A 27,027-nucleotide genomic window follows, 5' to 3' on the forward strand; every position below is an offset into this window, starting at 1 on the left:
CATAACATTCATTTAACAAAATAATAACTAATTACAATTACAATTTTCACTGTACTATATACATCAACTGAAATAATCATTTATAAGTTCAGTCTTTGAGGAGGCTTCCTGATCCTGACTGGATAGATAGCGCCTTTCTCGAGTATCCTGTTCTTGCGGCGGAGTTGATTCTGGCTCATTGTCATTGGTTGGTTCGTCAGTTTCCAATACCACTGCTTCTGAGGCAGATGCAATCTGTCCTTCGGGTTTATTATCAGGTGCACCTGCTTGTGGTATGGGTTTGGCTTGTTCCTGTGACTCTAGAATCTGGTCAGCTGATGCGCTATCAATTCTAATAAAAGGCTGAGCAGAGTTCAGAACGACAGGCTTTTATTAACTACTGAATTGCACTTCAGACAGATCAGGACTATGCCTCTAGTGGACGACCGAAAGCCAGGAGCTACCATGCGGCCGCTCTTATACTCGGTAGCCCAGGGGCGGAGTCAGCTGAGGCATAGTCAGGCACAACAGTGAAACAAGAGTGAACGACGACAACAACAACAACAACAATAGTGAACACTGAACGACAGTGGTTTACCACATTCACCCCTCGTTTAAAATTAAGTCCGGCGGGGTGAAGTGTATCAAAAGTTCGAGTAGGCGAGTCTGTCGGGCGGCCTCGTTTGCCGTCGAGATCTTCGTGGCGACGGTTGCGATGGTACAGCTTCCCACGACGCGTCTTGAGCGGGGTCCAGCACCGGCGTATCGTCCCCTTTGGTGTTGGGTGGGCGAGTGGGCTCCGGCTGGTCCTGGGGGCGCGGCATGCCGTCTACTGGGGTGGAATGGACAGGGGTGAGAATTGGGTCTACTGAATTTTGGGCCGTGTCGGAGGGGGTCGTGGTGGGGGGCAATGGTGGCGGGTCAGTGGACCCCGAGGGTGCCAGATCTCTAATGGAGACTGTATCCTCCCGCCCGTCCGGGTATGCCACGTAGGCGTACTGGGGGTTGGCATGGAGGAGGTGAACCTTCTCTACCAGGGGAGCCGTTTTGTGGGACCTTACATGCTTCCTCAGCAGGACGGGCCCTGGGGACGTCAGCCAGTGTGGTAGTGAGTTACCGGATGTGGACCTCCGGGGAAAAACAAACATTCGCTCATGGGGGGTTGCGTTGGTGGCTGTACACAGCAGTGACCGGATGGAGTGGAGCGCATCGGGTAGGACATCCTGCCAACGGGAGGTCGGAAGGCCCCTAGATTTTAAGGCTAGGAGGGCCGCCTTCCAGACCGTCGCGTTCTCTCTTTCAACCTGTCCGTTCCCCCGGGGGTTGTAGCTGGTGGCCCGGCTTGAGGCAATACCTCTCATGAGCAGGTACTGACGGAGTTCGTCGCTCATGAAGGACGAGCCCCGGTCGCTATGAATATAGCTGGGAAAACCGAACAGAGCAAAGAGGTTGTGCAGGCATTTAATGACCGTAGCGGTGGTCATGTCCGGGCAGGGGATGGCAAAAGGGAAACGGGAGTACTCATCAACTATGTTGAGGAAGTACACATTGCGGTCAGAGGAGGGGAGGGGCCCTTTAAAGTCGATACTCAGGCGCTCAAAAGGGCGGGTGGCCTTGATCAGGTTTGCTCTGTCAGGCCTATAGAAGCGCGGCTTGCACTCTGCACAGACTGGGCAGCTCCTGGTCATGGTCCTGACCTCCTCGATGGAGTAAGGCAGGTTGCGGCCCTTAATGAAATGGAAGAACCTGGTGACCCCCGGGTGGCAGAGGTCGTTGTGGAGGCCCCGTAGTCTATCGATCTGCGCGGTGGCGCATGTGCCTCGCGATAGAGCGTCTGAGGGTTCGTTGAGTTTCCCTGGCCGGTACAAGATGTCGTAATTGTAGGTGGAAAGTTCGATTCGCCACCTCAAAATCTTGTCATTTTTGATTTTACCCCTCTGCTTGTTGTTGAACATGAAAGCAACTGAACGCTGGTCAGTAAGCAGGGTAAATCGTTTTCCAGCCAGGTAGTGCCGCCAGTGGCGCACCGCCTCCACAATGGCCTGGGCCTCTTTTTCCACAGAGGAGTGTCTGAGTTCGGAGCCCTGGAGGGTTCGTGAAAAGGCGGCCACGGGTCTTCCCGCCTGGTTAAGGGTAGCGGCCAGGGCAAAGTCGGATGCATCACTCTCCACCTGGAAGGGGATGGACTCGTCTACCGAGTGCATGGTGGCCTTGGCAATGTCATCTTTTATACGGTGAAAGGCTAAGCGGGCCTCCGCCGTCAGGGGGAAGGAAGTGGACTTGATAAGTGGACGGGCTTTGTCCGCATAATGAGGGACCCACTGGGCGTAATAGGAAAAGAAGCCCAGGCACCTTTTGAGGGCCTTGAGACAGTGGGGCAGGGGAAGTTCCATCAACGGGCGCATCGGGTCAGGACTGATGACTCCGTGTTTCACCACGCAACCAAGGATAGCGAGGCGGGCTGTGCGGAATATGCACTTTTCCTTGTTGTACGTGAGGTTTAAGAGTTGGGCCGTGCGGAGGAACTTATCAAGATTGGCGTCATGGTCCTGCAGGTCATGGCCGCAGATGGTCACGTTGTCCAGGTAGGGAAACGTGGCCTGTAACGCATTCTCGTCGACCATCCGGTCCATCTCCCTCTGGAAGACGGAGACACCGTTGGTGACGCCAAAAGGAACCCTGAGGAAGTGAAAAAGGCGGCCGTTTGCCTCGAAAGCTGTGTACTGGCGGTCCTCAGGGCGGATAGGGATTTGGTGGTATGCTGCCTTGAGGTCAATGGTCGAGAAAACGCGGTATTGCGCTATCTTATTAACCATGTCGGCTATGCGGGGGAGGGGGTATGCGTCCAACTGGGTGTACTTGTTGATAGTCTGGCTGTAGTCGATGACTAGGCGCTGCTTGTTGCCGGTCTTAACGACTACCACCTGGGCTCGCACTATCCTCAATAATCCCCTCTTTCAGGAGCCGCGTCACCTCAGATCTTATGAAGGATCTGTCCCCGGTGCTGTATCGCCTGCTCTTTGTGGTGATAGGCTTGCAGTCGCGGGTGAGGTTGGCGAACAGGGGGGGGGGGGGGGTGATTTTGAGGGTGGAGAGACTACAGGTGGGGCGCGGCGGGCAATTTAAAAACTGCTGGTTGCAGACAGTGAGCGGGGGAAGAGGTCCACCGTATGTCAAGGTGACACTCTTAAAGTGACAATGAAAGTCCAACCCCAGTAGAACGGCAGCGCAGAGATGTGGCAGGACGAATAGCTTTACATTTTTATATACGGAGCCCTTCACCGAGAGGATCACTACGCAGTAGCCGCCGACGTCTGCTGAGTGGGATTTCGAGGCCATGGCGATCCGATGGCGCGTTGGCCCGACCGAGAGGGAATAGCGCCGTACTGTATCAGGGTGTATGAAGCTCTCCGTGCTCCCGGAATCAAAAAGGCAAGTTGTGGCGCGGCCATTTACCTGGATGTCCATCGTGGACCTGGCTAGCTGATGGGGTCTGGATTGATCCAGCGTGATGGAGGCCGCTGTGGAGTCGGTAGCGTCGCTGTAGAACCCCGGTGAGGCGGCGGTGGGTGAGTCGGGGGCCCGTTGGCAGAATGGCGGACAAGATGGCGGCGTCGGAGAGGAAGGACAAAATGGCGGCGCCCATGACGATCCCGATCCCCACGAGGCTGGAGGGAGGCAAGATGGCCGCTCCCACGAATCGCACGCGGCGCTGCTGGAGGTAGGGGTCTTCTGACTTCTGCAGACGCCAGCGTAGTGTCCCTTCTTACCGCAGGCAGAGCAGACCGTGTTTTTCGCAGGGCAGCGCGCCCTGGGGTGTTTGGTTTGGCCACAGAAATAACATTTCTGGCTCGGGCGGGACATCGCTGCAGCAGTTGAGGCCAGGGCCCGTGGCGGCGCCGCGTCCCAAGGTGGCGGCGGCTGCGGCATCCATGAGGCGGCCGTGCGGTCCGGGGAGTAGGCCTCCATGTTCCGGTGGGCTACGTCCAACGAGAGGGTGAGTGAAATCGCCTTCTTCAGGTCGAGCTCGCTACTTTCCAGCAGTCGCTGCCGTGTGTGAGTGGACCTGAGGCCCGCCACGAGGGCGTCCCGGATGAGCTCCTCCGTATGTTCCGTGGCTGTTACTTGCTTGCATTCGCAGGCTCGGCCGAGTTCCTTCAGCGCCCGTATGTATGCTTCTGTGGGTTCCCCGGGCTGTTGTTTGCGAGACCCCAGGAGATGTCTTGCGTAAACATAGTTGACCGGGCGTGCGTATTGCTCCTTCAAGATGTCGATAGCCCCCTGGTAGCTCGTAGCGTCCCGGATAAGGGCAAAAGCTCGGTGGTTTACTTTAGAGTTCAGCACCCTGAGCTTGTCGGCATCGGCGGCGACGGTCTCGCCGGATGCAGTCAGAAAGGACTCAAAACAGTGCAGCCAATGCGAGAACTTAGCAGTCGAGTCCGGTTCTTGCGGGTCGAGTTCCAGGCACTTGATCTTAAGAATCTGCAGCATCGTTTTTTTTTGTTTTTTTCAATTCAGTAGTTAATAAAATTGATGCGCTATCAATTCTAATAAAAGGCTGAGCAGAGTTCAGAACGACAGGCTTTTATTAACTACTGAATTGCACTTCAGACAGATCAGGACTATGCCTCTAGTGGACGACCGAAAGCCAGGAGCTGCCATGAGGCCGCTCTTATACTCGGTAGCCCAGGGGCGGAGTCAGCTGAGGCATAGTCAGGCACAACAGTGAAACAAGAGTGAACGACAACAACAACAATAGTGAACACAGTGAACGACAGTGGTTTACCACATCAGCATGGCGTCTCACGATGCTCTCTCCAACGTCCACTGTGTACATTAGTGGTCCCTGCTGTGTGCATATCGTTCCCGGCTGCCATTTTTCTGTTCGGTAGTCGCGGGCCAAGACTGGTTGCCCTATCTTGAAGCTCCTGGTTGGCTTCTCATTTATGTGCTAGAATTGCTTATCCTCAACATCTCGTCTTATGTTTGGTTTGAGCAAATCCAGGCGACATCTTAGCCTTCGGTTGAAGAACATTATGGCTGGAGCTTGGTTGGTGACTGCATGTGTCGCATTCCGGTAAGCAAACAAGAAATTATCCACCTTGTGTTGTAGTGGTATGTCGTCGTTATACATCGCCTTTATTGCCTTTTTAAAGGTCTGAACAAACCTCTCAGCCAATCCATTTGTGGCTGGATGATATGGGGCAGATGTGTAATGCTTCACCCCATTATTCCTCAGAAACGTCCGGAAATCCTCTGACACAAACTGTGGCCCATTGTCGGAGCAAATCTGTTCTGGCAAGCCATTTCTGGCGAAGATGGTCCGTAGGACTACAATAGTTTTCTCCGTGGTGGTGGAGGACATTTTGATGACCTCTGGCCATTTTGAATGGGCGTCCACAGCGATTAGGAACATTGAGTCCATAAATGGACCAGCAAAATCAATGTGTACCCGTTGCCATGGAGATGAGGGCCACTCCCATGGATGTAGCGGGGCCTGTGGTGGAGCGTTTTGGACCTTCTGGCATCCTGTGCATCTCTTGATCATATCCTCGATTTCTTTATCGATTCCCGGCCACCACACAAACGCCCTGGCTAGGCTCTTCATTTTTACCCCTCCCAGATGACCCTCATGAAGCTCATTGAGCACTCTATCTCTCAACTTGGGTGGAATTACCACTCGGGATCCACACATCAAGGTCACCCGGCACACTGACAGCTGTTCTCTCCTTGGCGAGAATGCTGGCAACAGTGAGTCACCATGTGCTGGCCATCCCTTCACCGTCAAATCATAGACCCGAGAGAGTGTCGGGTCATTTCGGGTTTCCTTCTCTATACTTGAGTTTGTAACAGGTAGACATTCGACTATGGTCGCATGGAATATCTCAACAGGGTCCACTGCAGGTGCTTCCTCTACCATAGGCAACGGTAGGCGCGACAGCCCATCAGCGTTTCCATGCTGTTTCGTACCCTTGTACTCTATGTCGTACTGATGTGCCCCTAGAAAAAGTGACCATCTTTGCAGCCGTTGCGCCGTCATCACCGGAACGCCCTTCTTTGGGTTAAAAATGGAGACCAGGGGCTGATGATGTCAGTAGGGTGAATTTCTGCCCGTGCAGATAGTGATTGAACTTCTTCACCCCCCCCACACCAGGCTGAGGGCCTCCCTGTCAATCTGGGCGTAATTACGCTCGGCTGAGGTTAACGAGCGCGACACAAAGGCTATTGGCCTCTCTGAACCGTCAGGGAATTTGTGTGACAGCACCGCTCCGATGCCGTAGGGAGACGCATCACATGCTAACCGAATCGGTAGTGTTGGATTGTAGTGGGCCAATACTACTTTTGAAGTAATTAGGCATTTACATTTCTGAAAGGCACACTTACACTCATCACTCCATTTCCATGTTACTCCAGTTTGCAGCAGGGCGTTCAGTTGGTGCAGAATTGTAGATAAATTCAGCAAGAACTTATGGTAGTAGTTCACCAACCCGAGGAACGACCTCAGTTGCGACACATTTTCCAGTGCTGGAGCCTTGACTACAGCCTCAATCTTGTCTGGCGACTTATGCAACCCTTCCTCATCAATCATGTGGCCACAATACGAGATTTGTCTCCTGAAGAACTCGCATTTGGTGCGGTTGGCTCGTAGCCGATATTCCTGTAATCTCGTGAGCACCTGCTCCAGGTTGGCAAGGTGTTCACTGTCATTTTTGCCCGTAACCAGGATGTCGTCCAAATAACACTGGGTCCCCGGGATCCCTTGCAGGACTTGTTCCATCGCCCTCTGCCAAATAGCCGGGGCTGATGCAACCCCGAATACCAGTCGATTATACTGGTAAAGGCCTTTGTGAGTGTTTATCGTGAGGTATTTCCTAGATGCTTCTTCCACCTCCATTTGTAGATACGCTTGGGCCCGATCAATCTTTGTAAAGCGTTTCCCTCCAGATAGTGAGGCGAAAATATCTTCTATCCATGGAAGTGGATATTTTACTGTGTGCAGGACTGGGTTCACAGTTACCTTGAAGTCCCCACAGATACGAACCTTCTTCGGCTCCCCAGGCGTGCTGCTCAATGATTTCTTCATTACAGGAACGATGGGTGTGGCCCACTCGCTCCAGTCCACCTTGGACAGCACACCCGAATGCTCCAGACTCTCCAGCTCTGCTTCAACGGCTGGTCTGGCCTGAAAATTTTGGGTTTGCGTTATCTTCGATTTTTATCATTGCCGTTACTCCTTTTAGCGTCCCAAGTCCTTGTTGGAACACCTCTTTCGCGTCCGTTAGAATTTTTGACAGTCGTCCAGGTGTGATGTCATCATCCTTTTTGTCAGTCACAGTTAGCGCCTGAATGGAATGCCAATCCAATTGTATTTTTCGGATCCATTCACGTCCCAATAATGGTGGTCCTCCATCTTGTAGTATATATAGATACAGTTTCTGTGTTTCCTTGCCGTTGTATTTAACTGGCACCCTTATTTTTCCTCTGGGGTCGACTTTTTTGCCCCGTGTATGTCTTCAATACAATGGACGTGTCCTTCAAGGGTATGTGTGAAAATAGCCGCTCATAGTCTCGTCAATTCATGACAGTTAGGGCTGATCCTGTGTCCAATTCCATCTTTACTGGGGACCCAAATGGTTCGGTGATCCTCCTTTGCGATCACGTTGTGTAACTTTAGACAACTTAGTCTCCTGCTCCCGGAGCCATTATCACTCTCCTGATCTTCTGAACTACTGTCTGTCAATTTCTTTACTTTCTTGTACTTTTCCTTAGTAGTTCTTGTAGTGTTGGTTTTCTTTCCCGACCTGCAGACTCTTGCTATGTGTCCCATTTTCCCACATTGCCTGCATACTTTGTCCTTAAACCAGCAGTCCTTCTGATCATGGGTTGTTCTGCCGCAGCGATAGCACTTTTCTGCTCCATTCGCCATTTCGTTAGCGCTGTATTCTTGTGGTTTCTGTTGTATTTCCGCAGCTCCCCGTGCTGCTGCTTCGTAGGATACTGCCACGCTGAAAGCCTGTTCTAGCGTCAGGTCCTTTTCCGAAAGTAGTCGTTTCTGGGTTCCTTCACTCTGGAGCCCGCAGACAAACTTATCCCTTAAGGTGTCTCCCAGACCTGCTCCGAACTGGCAGTGCTTCGATAACTTGCGTAGTTCCGTAAGATAGTCAGCATTGCTCTCATCTTTGTGCTGGTTTCTTTTATGGAACTTGAATCTTTCTGCTATCAGCAGCGGTGTAGGGTTTAGATGTTCCTGTAAGATATTGACAATCTCTTCAAAACTTTTCTCCATTGGTTTAGCTGGGGTAATTAAATTCCGCAATAGGCCGTACGTTCTCGCGCCCATCAAATTTAATAATACCGACGACGCCTTTCCATCGGCCACCTCATTTGCCTTGCAGTACACTTCAATTCTTTCCACATACGTGGTCCAGTCTTCTACCTCGTTGTCGAAAGCAGTGATACTGCCACTTTTTGGCATCTTGGGTGATTTAAAATGGCGCCTCCCGCGCTTTTTCTTCTTCCCCAATGGATTAAAATGGCGCCTCCCGCGCTTTTCCTTCTTCCCCAATGGAATAAAATGGCGCCTCCCGTGCTTTTCCTTCTTCCCCTTGCTGCCACGCTGCTCCTAGCGTTCTACAGGGTAATGGCGGCGACCCGCGGCTTCGGCGCGTCTCACTTTTCCTTCCCCTCGTTTGTTTTTGCTACGCTGTCCTGTTCTTGAGCACCAACCGCGCCCTGTGCGCTCCTCGCTCTCGCTCTCGCTCTCTCCCGACGACGCTGCACGGCCCCTTTGCAGAGCCGCTCGAGCCTGCCACAGTCCGGAAGGGTCAGCGCACTACCTGCTACCAGCACGATTTGCTGGAACACCTCGACTGGGGAGCCAAGCCCAGCTCCACAGCCTCTCCTGCAACTCTCTGAACTCCGATGGATCCTTGGGCGGTTGCCTGCGGTCGACGCCCGTTGCGCTGACTTCGACCTCCAAGAAGCTTCTTAGGGAAAGATCCCCGTGAGGTGGTGCAGTACTGCAGGTGAGTTCGAACCTGTTCGTCGCCAGTGTAGTGTCCGAGTATCAATAATACACGGACTGCAGGAGAACAAAAGTAACAGGTATTTACTGAACAGAGGGTAACTTAAGACTGAAGTACAGAAGCCTGCTATGGCTTTATATACAGGGGTGGTCACTGCCAGTACTGCAGTATAGAATCAGTTCTTCTCTTAAAGGTACATGCACAACAAATATGAAGAGGAGAGAGGGCATCTTGACACTTCATTTGCACTTGCCCTTTATTTACCCAACAAGCATGCATGAGACATGGAGTGTGGCTCTCCAATCTTTTAATGCTTTCTCCCTGTGCTAATGTCAGTCATTTTGAGATAAAGTCATTGTATCTGGTGTCTAATCTCCAATATAGTAACCAAGCTCTGCATTCGCCTGTAACCAGTATGGTCCCTACTCGTGTTTAGCCAGTCGTAGCTGGGAAGAACAATCTTGGCAATGGGTTCCAGCTCTGGATTGCCATTCAGGACCCTTGTATCTGAGCTTAAATCCTGCCCTCATTCCCACCCACTCTCCAAGAGGAGGATACATGTGTGGTGGACAGGATTTGACTGGACTGAGCCTTGCCATCAGTAAATCATTTACACTCCAGGCTCTACATGAAGGGCTGTGGTTGCCTAGGGAACTGTATCCAAGCAGAAGTTGCTGTTTAGGAGAGGTGATGTGAGGAGTAGAAGAGATAAAAAGTATGTACATGAGCAAGAGGCTAGCCAGTTCCCTACAAATGCAATGGAAATTTCAGTGAAGCCCTGTTCCTGGGACTAGGGACAGGGTCACTGGCTAAGGCTTGGAAGTTAAGCAGAGCCAGGCCTGGTTAGTACCTGGAGGGGTGACCATCAGGGAAGACCAGGTGCAGAAGGTCACGGAAGGAGCCCCGAGGAGGGGCGGTTGGTGAGAAGGTCACGGAAGGAGGAGCGGCTGGTGAGCAGGCCCGGGCGTTGGGCTGAAGATTGTCGGACAGGAGGAATGGTGGAAATGGAATGGCGGCGCGCACCGACGCAGCGGCTTTGCTTCTCCCAGTCATGGGAGCTTGCAGATCACATTTCGTTGTTCATGTACTTGTGCAATGACAATAAAAGTTGAATTATTATTATCTGAATTATTTTAAAATTTGGATTCGGTTGGCTAGTCTGCAACATAAAACATGCCCGTAACTTGACAGTCATTCTGAGAGAGAAAAGCAGGTAGGCATGGGAAAATGGATATCACCCAAGCAGGGAGTATACTGGCATTGAGCTTGAGCAGCTGTAGAATTGGCATGGGTAGCCTTGAGGACGAGTTCATAGTGTATTCAGGATGGTTTCTTAGAGCAATACATTGAGGAACCAACCAGGGAGCAGGCTATTTTAGACCTGGTAATGTGTAATGAGACAGGATTCGGGCGGAGGCAGCACAGCGCATCGAGCAGCAGCCACGACGACTCGCAGTCCGACTGGGAGGAGGGGAGCGGGAATGGTGGCCAGAGGGTGAGCGGGAGAAGCAGGCCACCACACGTGGAGCTGAGCCGGCAACAGTGAGGAGAGGCCGTGGTAACGAGGAGGACGGAGCGGCTGAGGGACATCGTGCTCCCACTGCCACTGGATGCCAAAGAATTGACTTTCTGAACACGGCGCTGTAAAAATAGCTGACGTGTCCCCACGGGGAGTAAGCATTCCATTGTACTAGTACATATGGCAAATAAAATTGAATTGATTAATTAATGATCTCATTGTAAAGGATTCCCTAGGAAAGAGTGATCATAGCATGGTAGAATCTCAAATTCAGTTTGAGGGTGAGAAACTTAGGCCTAAAGCTCATCCTAAACTTAAATAAAGGCAATTACACGGGTATGAGGACAGAGTTGGCTAAAGTGGACTGGGAAAATAGATTAAAGGGTAAGACGGTAGATCAGCAGTGGCAGACATTTAAGGAGATATTTCATAAATCTCAGTAACGGTGTATTCCAGTGAGAAAGAAAGGCTCTATGAGAAGGATGCACCATCCGTGGCTAACTAAGGAAGTTAAGGATGGTATTAAATTGAAAGAAAAGGCATACAATGTTGCGAAGATTAGTGGTAGGCCAGAGGATTGGGAAATTTTTAGAAACCAGCAAAGGATGACTAAAAAAATTATAAAGAGGGAGAAGATAGATTGAGCTAGCAAAAAATATAAAAACAGACAGTAAGAGCTTCTTCAGGTGCATATAAAAAGGAAGAGAGTAGCTAAAGTAAATGTTGGTCCCTTAGAGGACGAGACTGGGAATTAATAATGGGAAACGGGGAAATGGCGGAGATTTTGAACAATTATTTTGGATCGGTCTTCACGGTAGAAGACACTAAAAACGTCCCAATAATAATAGATAATCAAGGGGCTATAGGGAGGGAGGAACTTAAAACAATTTCTATCACTAGAGAAAAAGTACTGGGCAAACTAATGGGGCTAAAGGCCGACAAGTCCCCTGGACCTGATGGCCTGCATCCCAGGGTCTTAAAAGAAGTGGCTGCAGAGATAGTGGATGCGTTGGTTGTAATCTACCAAAATTCCCTGGATTCTGGAGAGGTCCCAGCAGATTGGAAAACAGCAAATGTAACGCCCCTATTCAAGAAAGGAGGGAGATAGAAATCAGGAAACTACAGGCCAGTTAGCCTAATCTGTCATTGGGAAAATGGTGGAATCCATTATTAAGGAGGCAATAGCAGGACATTTAGAAAATCATAATACAATCAGGCAGAGTCAACATGGTTTTATGAAAGGGAAATCGTGTTTGACAAATTTACTAGAGTTCTTTGAGGATGTAACGAGCAGGGTGGATAAAGAGGAACCAGTAGATGTAGTGTATTTGGATTTCCAGAAGGCATTTGATAAGATGCCACATAAAAGGTTACTGCACAAGATAAGAACTCATGGTGTTGGGGGTAATATATTAGCATGGATAGGGGATTGGGTAACTAACAGAAAACAGAGAGTCGGGATAAATGGGTCATTTTCCGGTTGGCAATCAGTAACTAGTGGGGTGCCACAGAGATCAGTGCTGGGACCTCAACTATTTACAATCTATATTAATGACTTGGATGAAGGGACCGAGTGTATTGCCGCCAAATTTGCTGCTGATACAAAGATAGGTGGGAAAGCAAGTTGTGAGGAGGACACAGAGTCTGCAAAGGGATGTCGATAGGTTAAGTGAGTGGGCAAAAATTTGGCAGATGGAGTATAATGTGGGAAAATGTGAGGTTATCCACTTTGGAAGGAAGAATGAAAAAGCAAATTATTATTCAAATGGAGTGAGACTACAAAACGCTGCGGTAGAGGGATCGGGGGGTCCGAGTACATGAAACAAAAAGTTAGCATGCAGGTACAGCAAGTAGTTAGGAAGGCTAATGGTATGTTGGCCTTTATTGCAAGGGGAATGGAGTATAAAAGTAGGGAAGTTTTGATGCAACTTTACAGTGCGCTGGTGAGACCGCACCTGGAGTACTGCGTACAGTTGTGGTCTCCATATTTAAGGAAGAATATACTTGCATTGGAGGCAGTAGAGAAGGTTCACTAGGTTGATTCCTGGGATGAAGGGGTTGACATATGACAGAAGGTTGAGCAGGTTGGACCTATACTCATTGGAGTTTAGAAGAATGAGAGGTGATCTTATTGAAACATACAAGATTCTGAGGGGAATTGACAGGGTGGATGCTGAGAGGATGTTTCCCCTCGTGGGGGAATCTAGAACTAGGGGGCATAATTTCAGAATAAGGGGTCACCCATTTGAGACTGAGATGAGCAGGAATTTCTTGAGGGTCGTGAATCTTTGGAATTCTCTACCCCGGAGAGCAGTGGAGGCGGAGTCACTGAATATATACAAGGCGGAGATTGACAGACATTTGAACTACAAGGGAGTCGAGGGGTATGGGGAGAGAGCGGGAAAGTGGTGTCGAGGACAAGATTGGATCAGCCATGATCTTATTGAATGGCGGAGCAGGCTCGAGGGGGCCGATTGGCCTACTCCTGCTCCTGTTTCTTATGTTCTTGTGTTCTAGAAAGAGCTTTACTCCCATTTATAACTGCTCTTGTTTGTTTGCTGCCTTTTCCAGTCACGGTGAATCTGGCAAGTTTACTTTGATGTTTGTATCTGGCTGCAAATAGGGAGCAAGTAGCCTTAATGCAGCATTGAAAGAAGCTAAACCCATTCTAGACCTGACTTGTACCCCGTGCTCCCATGGAGCAAGCCCAAGTGGAACTTGTGTAGTTCTGGAACTTCATAAGATATCATCCATTAATAAATGCTTTTATTATCCAAAACCAGTTTAATAACGAAGTAAATCTGAGCCCATCCTCCAAATTCCCAGACACTTTAGATGGATTTTCCTTTCTTCCTCCTCCTTTCCTACTATGTCTTGCTGCTTCCTGAATGAATCGAAACAAGGAAGTAAAAGATTGGCCTGCTTGGTGAATCCAAACCACTGAACAGTTGGATTATTGGATCTAAATTATGGTTAACCAAGATCTGATTCCATTTTTTGTCCCAATCTAGTTTGGTCTGAACAGTAGTTTTGAGTGGTGTGGTCAGCTCGGTATATTGGGCAGTTGAGTGGTGTGGTCAGCTCGGTATATTGGGCAGTTGAGTGGTGTGGTCAGCTCGGTATATTGGGCAGTTGAGTGGTGTGGTCAGCTCGGTATATTGGGGGAGTTAGGAGTGCAAGCTGAGTGGATGCTATACGATAGCAAAATACTGCGGATGCTGGAAATCCAAAATAACAGAAGACACTGGAAAAACTCAGCAGGTCAGGGCAGCATCCGTGGAGAGAGAAACAGTTAATGTTTCAAGTCGATGACATTTCTGTACAATGCAAATGTAGAAAGGATTATAAATGCATCATGAACGCGCCCAGTAGGGATGCTACTGTAATCTACTTTCCTGAGGGATTTTTTTAAAGGACTTGCTTGGTTAGCTATGACATAATTCTATAACTGCTTTCAAACTTTCCCTGCTGGTTGTCAAGTGCTGTCAGCAGAGGCCTGGCCCCAGGCCCTGTATTGATTTCTTTGTGAGTTCAATGACGAGACATTTATGAAAGAGAATGTCTTTTAATCTAAAGTCTGTTCAACTCTTTATACAGCATTTACAGGAGACATCATGCTAGTGATGCATCTAGAACGAAACTGAAACTAAACTAAACTGCCTTGCTTGTCTCGGTCACATGCCCTCTGCTGGTCAGGCACAAGCAATCAATACATGCAAACATGCTGGTAAGGCATCATAATCAAATGGGCAAATACCATCTCTATTTGCTGATATCATTACAGGCCCCAGGTCACCTCTTGGACAGTGGGGACCAGATTGAGATGCTAAAAGAAAGGGAATGACGAGAGAAGGAACTAGCTTTGTCCTTTGTGGGTGATGCACTTTGTTTCCTGTTGTAGCACAGCTGAGATTGGGAACTTACTGCTGTTGAGTGATGGGATGGTGTCGGTCAGTCTTTGCATGATGGGCAGGCTGATGGAGCACCTTCACTGTGGTGTACTGGCACAGTACATTGCTGGATCTCTGGGCTAGTCAAAGCAACTGTATTGAGCACAGTTCTCATTTGATTGTGGTGACATTTTACAGATTTGTTTTGTTCCTTGACCCAAGACTTTAAGCTATGGCACTCCAGGTGTGGAGTTTACTGGACTACACAAGGAAGCAGCCACTGTGACACAGATGCACTTTCTACCGGGACAGGTATGGCGATACTCAACATGGTGCACAAACTCCATCACAGTGGAAGATGGTCGAGAGGGGAATGGATGTGAACTTTGCTGAAGGGTAGAAAACAAGTACTTGTTTGGAGTCCTGTCTGGGGTTTGGGGGGAAAAAAGAAAGACAGACTTGCATTTATATAGTGCCTTTCATGACCACCAGGCATCTCAAAGTGCTTTACAGCCAATGAAGTACTTTTTGAAGTGTAGTCACTGTTGTAATGTGGGAAACACGGCAGCCAATTTGTGTGCAGCAAGCTCCCACAAACAGCAATGTGATAATGACCAGATAATCTGTTTTTGTTATGTTAGTTGAGGGATAAATATTGGCCAGGACACTGGGGATAACACCCCTGCTCCTCTTCGAAATAGTGCCATGGGATCTTTTACGTCCACCTGAGAGCAGACGGGGCCTCGGTGTAACATCTCATCTGAAAGACGACACCTCTGGCAGTGCAGCACTCCCTCAGCACTGCGCTGGAGTGTCAGCCTAGCTTTGTGCTCAAGTCCCTGGAGTGGGCCTTCTGACCCACAACCTTCTGACTCCGGCGAGTGTGCTACCAATTGAGCCACAACTGACACCAGGGAGGTGGGGGTAGCTCATGGCTCAGTGTGGGGGACAGGTAGAGTGGGGGTACCTCAGGCTCGGTGTGGGGGACAGGTAGAGTGGGGGTACCTCGCGCTCAGTGCGGGGGACGGGTAGAGTGGGGGTACCTCGCGCTCGGTGTGGGGGACGGGTAGAGTGGGGGTACCTCGCGCTCGGTGTGGGGGACAGGTAGAGTGGGGGTACCTCGCGCTCGGTGTGGGGGACAGGTAGAGTGGGGGTACCTCAGGCTCGGTGTGGGGGACGGGTAGAGTGGGGGTACCTCGCGCTCGGTGTGGGGACCACTGCTGTGTCTCATTTACAAAAATGCCCTGGATTCCGAAACTCAATGAAATATGGTCATTTACAGACCATTCCAAACTAGGTGAGGCAGCTTGAAAATTACAGAATGACTTGGTTGAAATATGTAAGTGGGTAGAAAAATGGCAGATGAAATTTAATGCAAACCAATGTGAAGTACTGCACGTGGGAAGAAATATTAGCCGCGCACATACTCCATGACTGATGTGAAGCCAAAAGAAACCTGGAGTCTTCGTACACTGTGACATACTTGAACATATTAGCATCGAGAGGGAGGAGGTGCTAGCGGTTTTAGCGGGCCAAAAAGTGGATAAATCCCCAGGCCCGGACGAGATGTATCCCAGGCTGCTGTGGGAGGCAAGGGAGGAGATTGCAGGGGCTCTGACACTAATTTTCAGAACCTCTCTGGCCACAGGGGATGTACCAGAGGACTGGAGAACAGCTAACGTAGTACCATTATTCAAAAAGGGTAGCAGGGATAAACCAGGGAATTACAGGCCAGTGAGTCTAACATCTGTGGTGGGGAAATTATTGGAAAAAATCTGAGGGAAAAAATTAATCTCCACTTGGAGAGGCAAGGATTAATCGGGGATAGTCAGCATGGCTTTGTCAAGGGTAAATCATGTCTAACAAATCTGATCGAATTTTTCGAGGGGGTGACTAGTGGGGTGGATGAGGGAAATGCTGTGGATGTGGTTTACATGGACTTCAGTAAAGCTTTTGACAAAGTCCCGCATAGGAGACTGGTCAAGAAGGTAAGAGCCCATGGGATCCAGGGTGCCTTGGCGCGTTGGATCCTAAACTGGCTGAGTGGCAGGAGGCAGAGGGTGATGGTCGAAGGTTGCTTTTGTGACTGGAAGCCTGTGTCCAGTGGGGTACCTCAGGGATCGGTGCTGGGTCCCTTATTGTTTGTGATCTACATAAATGATTTGGATGAGAATGTAAAAGGTATGATCAGTAAGTTCGCAGATGACATGAAAATTGGTGGGGTGGTAAATTGCGAGGAGGAAAGCCTCCGGCTACAGGACGATATAAACGGGTTGGTCAGATGGGCGGAAAAGTGGCAAATGGAATTTAACCCTGAAAAGTGCGAGGTGATGCATTTTGGACGGACAAATAAGGCAAGGGAATACACAATGAGTGGTAGGACCCTAGGAAGTACAGAGGGTCAGAGGGACCTTGGTGTACATGTACATAGATCCCTGAAGGCAGCGGAGCAGGTAGATAAGGTGGTTAAAAAGGCATATGGGATACTTGCCTTCATTAGCCGAGGCATAGAATATAAGAGCAGGGAGGTTATGATGGAGCTGTACAAAACGCTGGTGAGGCCACAGCTGGAGTACTGTGTGCAGTTCTGGTCGCCTCACTATAGGAAGGATGTGATTGCTTTGGAGAGGGTGCAGAGAAGATTCACCAGGATGTTACCTGGGATGGAGCGCCTCAGCTATGAAGAGAGGCTGGACAGGCTGGAGTTGTTTTCCTTGGAGCAGAGAAGGCTGAGGGGGGACCTGATTGAGGTGTACAAAATAATGAGGGGCATAGATAGGGTAGATAAAGAGGAACTTTTCCCCTTAGTAGGGGGGTCAATAACAAGGGGGCATAGATTCAGGGTAAGGGGCAGGAGATTTAGAGGGGATTTGAGGAGGAACTTTTTCACCCAGAGGGTGGTTGGAATGTGGAACTCAATGCCTGAAAGGGTGGTGGAGGCAGGAACCCTCACAACATTCAAGAAGCATTTGGATGAGCACTTGAAATGCCATTGCATACAAGGCTATGGACCAAATGCTGGAAAATGGGATTAGACTGGACAGGGATGGATGGGCGGCGCGGACACGATGGGCCGAAGGGCCTCTTTCTGTGCTGTAAAACTCTATGACTCTATGATACACTCAACGTGTCTAACCAACACAGAGCAGCAATCAACAAAACTGGTAGAATGGTGAACAACAAGCCAAAACGGCAATATAAGTTGGAGGCGGTCGTGACCTAACTGTATAGGGCTCTGGTCAGACAGCACCTTGAGCACTGTGTCCAGTTCTGGTCACTGAGATATAAGGGAGACATTGAAGCGCTGGAGTCGGCAGTGGAAAAACCAGAATGCTGATCCCCAATGTCAGTGGTCTGAGGAAAGACTTGAGAAACCTGGGCTTTCAGCCTCAAAGGAGGGACCTGAGATGTGATATTCAAGGTATATAATGTAGTTAAGGGACTGGAAAAAGTAAAGCTGGAATATGTTAGTTGAAGTAGGACAAGGGGAACTAGATTCAAACTTTAAAAAAAAAAAAAAAATCAATATTGGGGAAGTTCTTTCAGTGATTAGTGTATGGAATGGACGTTCGGGAAGAGGAATAGAGTTGTGAGCCCTAGAATCATCCACGAATTAGATGCTGAAATAGGGGCACTAGAATCTTTCTAGGTAGATGAAGTAAGTTAGGCTGAATGGCCTTCCTCATCCATAACTATTGTGATCTTGAGTGAGAGAGGAGGTTACGGATATTACTGAGACATGTGAGTGGCCATGGAGCTGAATGGCATGGTCAGAGCTATAGGCTTCACTCTCGATTTAAATAACATTGACTTACTGTTCACACCAATAAAGGTAGCTGCTTGTAGTAGGGCAATACTGTCAGTGCAGTGGCCCACATCCAGGGTAATGTCATCGATAAACTGCTGAGGTTTAATGACTGATCGCCATCTCGAACTCCAGTGACGCAGCTCTGCAGATTTATTCAGTTTCAAACTGAGTTTCTGTGTTCTCCGAGCAAGACTGAGAATGAAGTAGTGTAAGGGAGCGAATTAACTGTTCTGGCACAATAGCACAAAGTAGCTTTTTTTACTGCAGTGTTCACCCTCTGCTCTTGAAGGGGCTGACGATCTGGGTCACAGTTCCACACCTGCTGGCTGTCCTCCACTACCTTGCTCACAGTGCTGTGCTTGTGTGAGCATTTGCTAACGGCATGCAGCTTCACAGCTGAGCCCAGTCATTTCCTCCCCACAAGCTACAGGTGCACTTTTGATCAGAAGTGGAGACTGAACTTTTTGCTCTCCCGAGCCCAGTTACTCTGAGACTAATTGCATCAGCCCAACTGCTGCACCAGCTGAGCAGCTATGTTAGCACAGAATTGGACCTGGGAGCGTCTTGGGCCGAATGGCACAGTGCTGCTGGTGCATTTATTAAGCCACCAGTCAGGTCAACGTGTCCTTGCTGTAATTGACCCTATTTTTTTATCTCTCTTCCCTTCCCAGGGTCGCCTGTTGTCTCTGCTGGATGATAATACCATTCACCTGTGGGAGGTTAACCAAAGGAACAGATCTTCTCACCTGGAAGAGATCCGCACCTGCACACTTCCTGGCCGACCAGGGTTCGACTGTGCTAAGTACAAAAACCTGCTGCTCTCCTCTTCACACGTGGTCTGACTTTAGCCCAGTGACCTAGAGATGACCCTGGCTGTGAGGCAGAGGGGCAAAGCTAGCAGATTGATATTTCTGTTTGTATGTTGCAGGCAAATAAACTCGAGCATGAGTCTGTTTAGAAGCCATCACCCAGTTTGTAATTCCATACTTTGCCTCGTGTGTATCTATTACATAGCATTACATAGGATATACAACACAGAAACAGGCCATTCGGCCCAACCAGTCCATGCCGGCGTTTAAGCTCCACTCGAGCCTCCTCCCGTCTTTCCTCATCTAACTCTATCAGCATAACCCTCTATTCCCTTCTCCCTCATGCTTGTCCAGCCTCCCCTTAAATGCATCAATACTATTCACTTCAACCACTCCTTGTGGCAGTGAGTTTCACATTCTCACCACTCTCTGGGTAAAGAAGTTCTTCCTGAATTCCCTATTTAATTTCTTGGTGACTGTCTGTCTTATATTGGCCTCTAATTTTACTCTTCCCCACAAGTGGAAACACTCCGTCTACTCTATCAAAACCTTTCATATTTTTAAAGACCTCTATTGGATCACCCCTCAGCCTTCTCTTTTCAAGAGAAAAGAGACCCAGCCTGTTCATCCTTTCCTGATAGGTATACGCTTGCCCATCTTAACATAAGAAGTAGGAGCAGGAGTAGGCCATACGGCCCCTCGGGCCTGCTCCGCCATTCAATAGGATCATGGCTGATCCGAATCTAGACTCGCGTCCACTTCCCTGCCCTCCCCGTAACCCCAATTCCCTTATCTGCTAGGAAATTGTCTATCTCCATTTTAAATTTATTTAATGTTGCAGTTTCCACAGCTCTCTGGGGTAGCAAATTCCATAGATTTACTACCCTGAGTGAAGAAGTTTCTCCTCATCTCAGTTTTGAAATGGCAGCCCCTTATTCTTAGATTATGCCCCCTAGTTCTAGTCTCACCCATCAGTGGAAACATCCTCCCCGCATCCACCCGATCAAGCCCCCTCACAATCTTATATGTTTCGATAAGATCGCCTCTCATTCTTCTGAATTCCAACGAGTAGAGTCCCAACCTACTCAACCTTTCCTCATACGTCAACCCCCTCATCTCCGGAATCAACCGAGTGAACCTTCTCTGAACCGCCTCGAGAGCAAGTATATCTTTTCTTAAATATGGAAACCAAAACTGCACGCAGTATTCCAGGTGTGGCCTCACCAATATCCTGTATAACTGCAGCAAGACTTCCCTGTTTTTATACTCCATCCCCCTTGCAATAAAAGCCAAGATTCCATTGGCCTTCCTGATCACCTGCTGCACCTGCATACTAACTTTGTGTTTCATGCACCAGGACCCCCAGATCCCTTTGTACTGTAGCAGTTTGCAGTTTCTCTCCATTTAGATAATAACTTGCTCTTTGATTTTTTCCTGCCAAAGTGCATAACCTCACACTTTCCAACATTATATTGCATCTGCCAAATCTCTGCCCACTCACTTAGCCTGTCTATGTCCTTTTGCAGGTTTTTTATGTCATCCTCACTCACTGCTTTCCCTCTCATCTTTGTATCGTCGGCAAACTTGGATATGTTGCACTCGGTCCCTTCCTCCAAATCGTTAATATAGATTGTAAATCTTTTCTGCACCCTCTCCAGTGCCTCTATCCTTTTTATAATATGGCAACCAGAACTGTACACTGTACTCCAAGTGTGGTCTAACCAAGGAATGATACAAGTTTAGCATAACTTCTACTTTTCAATTCTATCCCTCTAGAAATAAACTCGTGCTTGGTTTGCTTTTTTATGGCCTTATTAACCTGCGTCGCAACTTTGTGATTTGTGTATTTGTGCTCCCAGATCCTTTTGCTCCTTGACCCCATTTAGATTCTGATTTTCTAAGTAATGTGACCTCCTCATTTTTCAGTATTGAAATTCATTTGCCAATTATATGCCCATTCTGCAAGTTTATTGATGTCGTCTTGTAATTTGTTGCAGTCCTCCTCAGCGTTGACTATCCCCCCAATTTAGTATCGTTCGCAAATTTAGAAATTGTTTTTGATTCCAAAGTCTAAATCGTTAATATAAATTGTGAGCAGTGGTCCCAGCACTGATCCTTGAGACCCCACTTCCCACCTTCTGCCACTTTAAATAGCTACCCTTTACCCCTACTCTGCTTTCTGTCTTGCAGCCAGCTAGCTGTCCATTCTGCTACTTGTCCCCTGACTCCACATGCTCTGATCTTATTTGTTAGTCTATTATGTGGTACCTTTATCGAAGGCCATTTAGAAATCTAGATATATTACATCTACTGTATTACCCTTGTATACTCTGTTACCTCTTTAAAGAATTCAATGAGGTTGGTCAAGCAAGACTTTTCCTTTTGAAATCAATGTTGACTATTCATTATTTTTGGTTTCTAGATATTTTTCTATTTTCTCCTTTTAGTTGGGATTCAATTATTTTTCCTACCACCGTAAGCTGACTGGTCTATAGTTCCCTGGACATGTTCTATCTCCCATCTTAGATATAGGTATAACATTAGCTATCTGCCAGTCCTCTGGCACTACACCTTTTTCTAACGAATTATTAAATATATGTAATAGTGCCTCTTCTATCTTTTCCCTAGATTTGTTTTAAATGCCTATGCTGGCTCTCGACTATGCCTACCTGTCCCCATACCTTTATTAAATGTTTATTCTTTTCAAATGTGTATCCCTTGCACACTCCTTGGATGGGATAGCACTCTCCAAGGGGAAAGTTGAGCAAACTGGGGTATTGACTCGCTCACCATGTCCAAACACAAAACGGCAATAGTGAACAGGATGCTGGGCTATAGCTCTTGTCTGGTCGTACCTGGGGTACAGTGGAGCCCGAACCATTCTTGGTGCTGCAACGTAAGAGGTCATCCAAACTTTAGAGAGGAGGGAGGCTGACCATGTGTTGGGAGGATAAGCTACATGAAAGGACTTAAACAAACTTGGGGTTGAGCATCTGAGGAAGATGTCTTTGAGGAGTAACAACAGAAAATGCTGGAAAAACTCAGCAGGCCAGGCAACATCCGTGGAGAGAAAATAGAGTCGACGTTTCAGGTCGAAACCCTTTTTCAAAACTGGAAAGGAAATGAAATAGATCGAAAGGCAGGGCTGGGAGAGAACAAAAGAAGTGAAGAGACATTAAGAGGTATTCAAAACCAGACGAGGTGGTGATAGGACTAGTGGAGACAAAAGACGGCTCCGATTAGGTGTGAAATGTTATGGGAGACGGCTGCCATGTGGGAGAGAGGAAAAAAGGTGGGGGGGAAAGGGCCAAAACAAAGATGTGGATAAAATGTAATGGGGGCTGAGGTTATGTCTTTGAGGAGGACTTGTATAAAATACTTAAAGGGTTTGGGAAAGTAAATCGAGGACAATACCGTGGATAACAGGGGAAATTAGAGACAGCATAAAATCCAAAGATAGGGCGTATAAAATAGCCAAAAAAAGCGCCAGAGCGGAAGATTGGGAACAGTTTAAGATAGAGCAAAGGAGGGCAAAGGGCATAATCAAGAGGGGCAAAATAGCTTACGAAAACAAGCTGGCGGAAAATATAAAAACTAACTCCAAAAGCTTTTATAAGTATATCAAAAGGAAAAGACTGGTGAAAACCAAAGTTGGTCCATTGCAGTCAGATACGGGGGAATATATAATGGGAAATAAGGAAATGGCAGATCAACTAAATGCATACTTTGGGTCAGTCTTTACGAAGGAAGACACAAAAAACCTCCCTGGGATATCGGGAAAAATAGGGACATTGGCAAAGGAGGAACTGACGCAAATCAATATCTCTAAGGATATGGTGTTAAGGAAGCTAAAGGGATTGAAGGTGGACAAATCCCCAGGGCCTGATAACATGCATCCTAGGGTACTGAAGGAGGTGGCCCTAGAGATAGCGGATGCACTAAGGATGATTTTTCAGAATTCATTAGACTCGGGAACAGTGCCGATGGATTGGAGGGTAGCTAACGTTACCCCACTATTCAAAAAGGGGGGTAGGGAAAAAGCAGGTAATTACAGACCTGTAAGCCTTACATCAGTTGTGGGCAAAATGCTGGAGTCCATCATTAAGGATGAAATAGCGGAGCACTTAGCAAATGGGGACAGGATAGGACAGAGTCAACATGGATTTACAAAGGGTAAATCGTGCTTGACTAATCTATTGGAATTTTTTGAGGGAGTAACTGGTAGAATAGATGGGGGAGAGCCAGTAGATGTGGTGTACCTGGACTTCCAAAAGGCCTTCGATAAGGTCCCACATAAAAGATTAGCATGGAAAATTGAGGCTCATGGGATAAAGGGGAAAGTTTTGGCGTGGATAGGGAACTGGCTGTCAGATAGAAAACAGAGAGTTGGAATAAACGGCTCATTTTCTGAATGGCAGGCAGTAACAAGTGGGGTACCACAGGGATCTGTCCTGGGCCCCCAGCTGTTCACAATTTACATTAATGACCTGGATCAGGGAGTCGGATGCAGCATTTCCAAATTTGCAGACGACACTAAACTAGGAGGGGGGGTGGGCTCAGAGGAAGAGACCAGGAAGCTCCAGAGCGACTTGGACAGACTGGGCGATTGGGCGGATAAATGGCAGATGCACTATAATGTGGACAAGTGCGAAGTTATCCACCTTGGGTGCAGGAACGGGAGGGCAAATTATTATTTAAATGGCAATAGATTGGGAGAGGGGGAAGTACAGAGAGACCTGGGTGTTCTTGTACACCAGTCACTGAAGGCGAGCATGCAGGTGCAACAGGCGGTCAAGAAGGCAAACGGTATGCTGGCCTTCATAGCAAAAGGGTTAGAATACAGGAACAGGGATACCTTGCTGCAGCTGTACAGGGCACTGGTGAGACCACACCTCGAGTACTGTGTACAGTTTTGGTCGCCTCATCTGAGGAAGGATGTTCTTGCCATGGAGGGGGTGCAGCGGCGATTCACCAGGCTGATACCAGGAATGGCGGGAATGACCTATGAGGAGAGACTATGTAGTTTAGGGATGTACACACTGGAGTTTAGAAGATTGAGAGGGGACCTCATAGAAGTGTATAAAATTCTGACAGGTCTAGACAGACTGGATGCAGAAGGAATGTTTCCCTTGGCGGGTGAGAACAGAACTAGAGGACATAATTTAAGGATAAGGGCTAAACCATTTAGGACAGAGATGAGGGGGAATTTCTTCACTCAGAGAGTGGTGAACCTGTGGAACTCATTGCCACAGAGGGCAGTGTATGCCAGCTCATTAAATATATTTAAGAGGGAATTAGATATATTTCTACGGGCAAAAGGGGTTAAGGGTTACGGAGAGAAGGCGGGGACGGGATACTGAATTAAAGGATCAGCCATGATCTCATTAAATGGCGGAGCAGGCACGAAGGGCCGAATGGCCTACTCCTGCTCCTATCTTCTATGTATCTATGTATCTATGTATGCCTGAACAGATGGAGAGAGGGCACAGGTTCAAGATGAAGGGAATGTTTTATGACCAACAGTAGGATGTATCTTTACAGAGGGTGCAAATGGCCGGGTAGTTTGCCTGGAACAATGGCTGAGGACTGGACTCGACTTGTTTAAGAAATGGCTATTTGCAGTAATGGGAAGACTGTAGGGTTAACATTCTAAAAGGTTCAGATCAAATGAACTGAGGGCCTTCTGGCTTAACTTTATTGATGGTGGGAGGGGAATTACCACTAAATTAACACCATATCTTGGTAATATTTGGGGATGTATTGTATATAAAACCTTCCCTCATCCACTTCCAATCATGCTGTCCTTTAAACATCAAGCCTAAGCCACACTGTCGTAGTTTACACTGCAAGCAGCAGTCAGTACGGAGATGAGCTTGCTGGAAAATTACTTGCAAGTACACTGCCCCATTTTATAACCACAATTCCTTTTAATCCTTTGAAAAGCTTTTAATCCTAAATGTCTGAGTAGGCCATGGGAGAGTTTTTAGTGAAACTCTTAGTTCTGCTGAGGGCGAGGCACTTCAGTCCTGCTGGATGGAGCTTTCTCACTTTAGACACCTTCAATCTGCGTCAAGCTAGACGCAGATCAAAACTCCATCTGCACAGACTTCAATAATATGCCTCAATACCAACCTCTGCTCCTGCTTCTGTACTAGTAACATTTTCCACACCAGCCATCTATAGGGCTTTAGAATGAAGATAGTAATTTGGTGTCAGATTAGGACAATTTTATGCCGTTGGCCCCTGCCCATCAGGTACTGGGTTGAGACTGACAAACCCATTTCACATGGGGCCCTTGCAACTAGTAGATGGGAACTTTTCATCCAGTAAATCTGAGCTGGAATGGCATCCTAGACTCCGAATTGAAAGGATAGTGTGAAAAACATGGGGCTGTGTAGCAATGTCATCGGCCATCTTCCAGGTTGTAGGGTGTTCCAAATCCTGCACCACGGAAAGGAGCAAAACTCACACGTGTGCGCACACGTGACTTTCTGTCAGTTACCATGGTCAAAGGGTGGTGGTGCTTTCCTTCTGTCCCACGGCCATTTGTTCAAGAGGGAAGTTACTTATCACGGGATATAAGCATATTTCATCTTTTTTGCTAATGCTAAGAATTTTACCTGTTTTAATCTGTATTTAAAAAAACAAATGTTGGTAATTTAAATATTTTGATTGATTACAGGATGTAATGTTTGTCATTTTGTGGAACTGGTTGTTTTACTGTGCTTGGCGTGTACTGATCTTTCAGATCTCATTGGCCATCAATTACATGTTTACAGCTCTGGGGATTAAATGTGGAAGCTAATGGAGGCTTTGCAGAGCTGGGATTTTCAATTCAAATATTTGTGTGTATATCTAAATATTCAGGAGAGTCAGATACTGGTGTCTGATGCTTTGAAATGATAATTTTCATCCCTCCTGAGTGACTTGTCATCATAGTGTGTGCCGGCCACGGGCTGAGGAGTTTATACAGGCTGTTCTTGGGCGGGTGGGAAGAGAGGGTGTTGGCAGCAAAGATGGGAAGAGAGAGGCTGGGAATATTGGAGTGGCCTGTATGGATGAAGATGGATGTCCTGTGAGGGTGACCGAATGGGTCTCGGCTGTGAGAAGGTCAAAGCCAAGATTGGTGGGCTATGTACAGAAAGAGCTGAAGGAAGGAGGGAAACGGGCAGACTGCTGTAAGAGCCGGTAGAAGGACTGAGATGGTGAGGACTTGTTTGTAGCAGCCTAGTTCTGACTGATTCCAAATGAGGGCAGCTCTGCAGTATGGCGGGTCCAGGCATGGGCCGTGTTATGGCTCTGCCGCAAAATGAGACCATATGTGCGTTTGAAGCTTCTTAAAATTGAGTAATAATCGAGTCTTCAGTCTCCTCTAATCAATCTCCAAACAATCCAATGCTGCTAATGTCAATGTTTAGTCTTTCAATGAGGAGGACGATATACTGGCTCCATTCAGTGTGTAAATTAAAAACATTTTATCGGTGGAGGCAATATACAGATAATTATGGACGATGGTACTTGTCTGTTTACATTCGGACCCCAGCATACCAAAACTCAATTTATTGACGGCCCTTGGCACCCGCTCCTCGCTGCCTTTAATCTTCAAATAAAATACTGTGGCTTGGTTTACTTTGGTAGGGTGCGATTCATTGCATCACCATTACTACCCCAGAGGAGATCCGATAATTCAGCACAGCTGGGAATTAAATGTGCAGCCAAGTGATCTTCCTTTTGCAGATGCTTGTATGCATTGCCCTGCCACTTGCTGTGACTGTCTCTCAGATCTCCCTTGTCTAAGTCTGTTAGGTGCCTTACCCCCACTGTAGCTTTCCAAGTGATGCTTCTATCTCTGATGCACATATACTGAGCCTGTTTTTGAACCTTTTACTTGGTTATTGCCATGGGTCTAATTTCCTTCCCACCCTCTCCTGCTAATCTATATTGCATGCACTCTGCATCAGCAGCAACTTAATAACTTCCCAAAATACCTGCGCTG

General features: G+C 47.8%; 1 protein-coding gene across 2 annotated transcripts in view; it reads left to right on the top strand.

Moving 5' to 3' along the window:
- The window catches only part of llgl1 (LLGL scribble cell polarity complex component 1), a 161,494-nt gene that overhangs the window by 65,880 nt on the left and 68,587 nt on the right, over window positions 1-27,027 (top strand). For both annotated transcript variants that reach the window (XM_086000022.1, XM_086000023.1), the window contains exons 3-4: window positions 14,645-14,726; window positions 18,894-19,024. In XM_086000022.1, coding sequence (XP_085856148.1) covers window positions 14,645-14,726; window positions 18,894-19,024 — 213 coding nt within the window. The remainder of the gene's footprint in view (window positions 1-14,644; window positions 14,727-18,893; window positions 19,025-27,027) is intronic.

Source organism: Somniosus microcephalus, chromosome 11 (assembly GCF_052327205.1).
Source record: "Somniosus microcephalus isolate GS21.2 chromosome 11, FLI_Smic_1.0, whole genome shotgun sequence".
NCBI classification, from domain to species: Eukaryota; Metazoa; Chordata; class Chondrichthyes; order Squaliformes; family Somniosidae; genus Somniosus; species Somniosus microcephalus.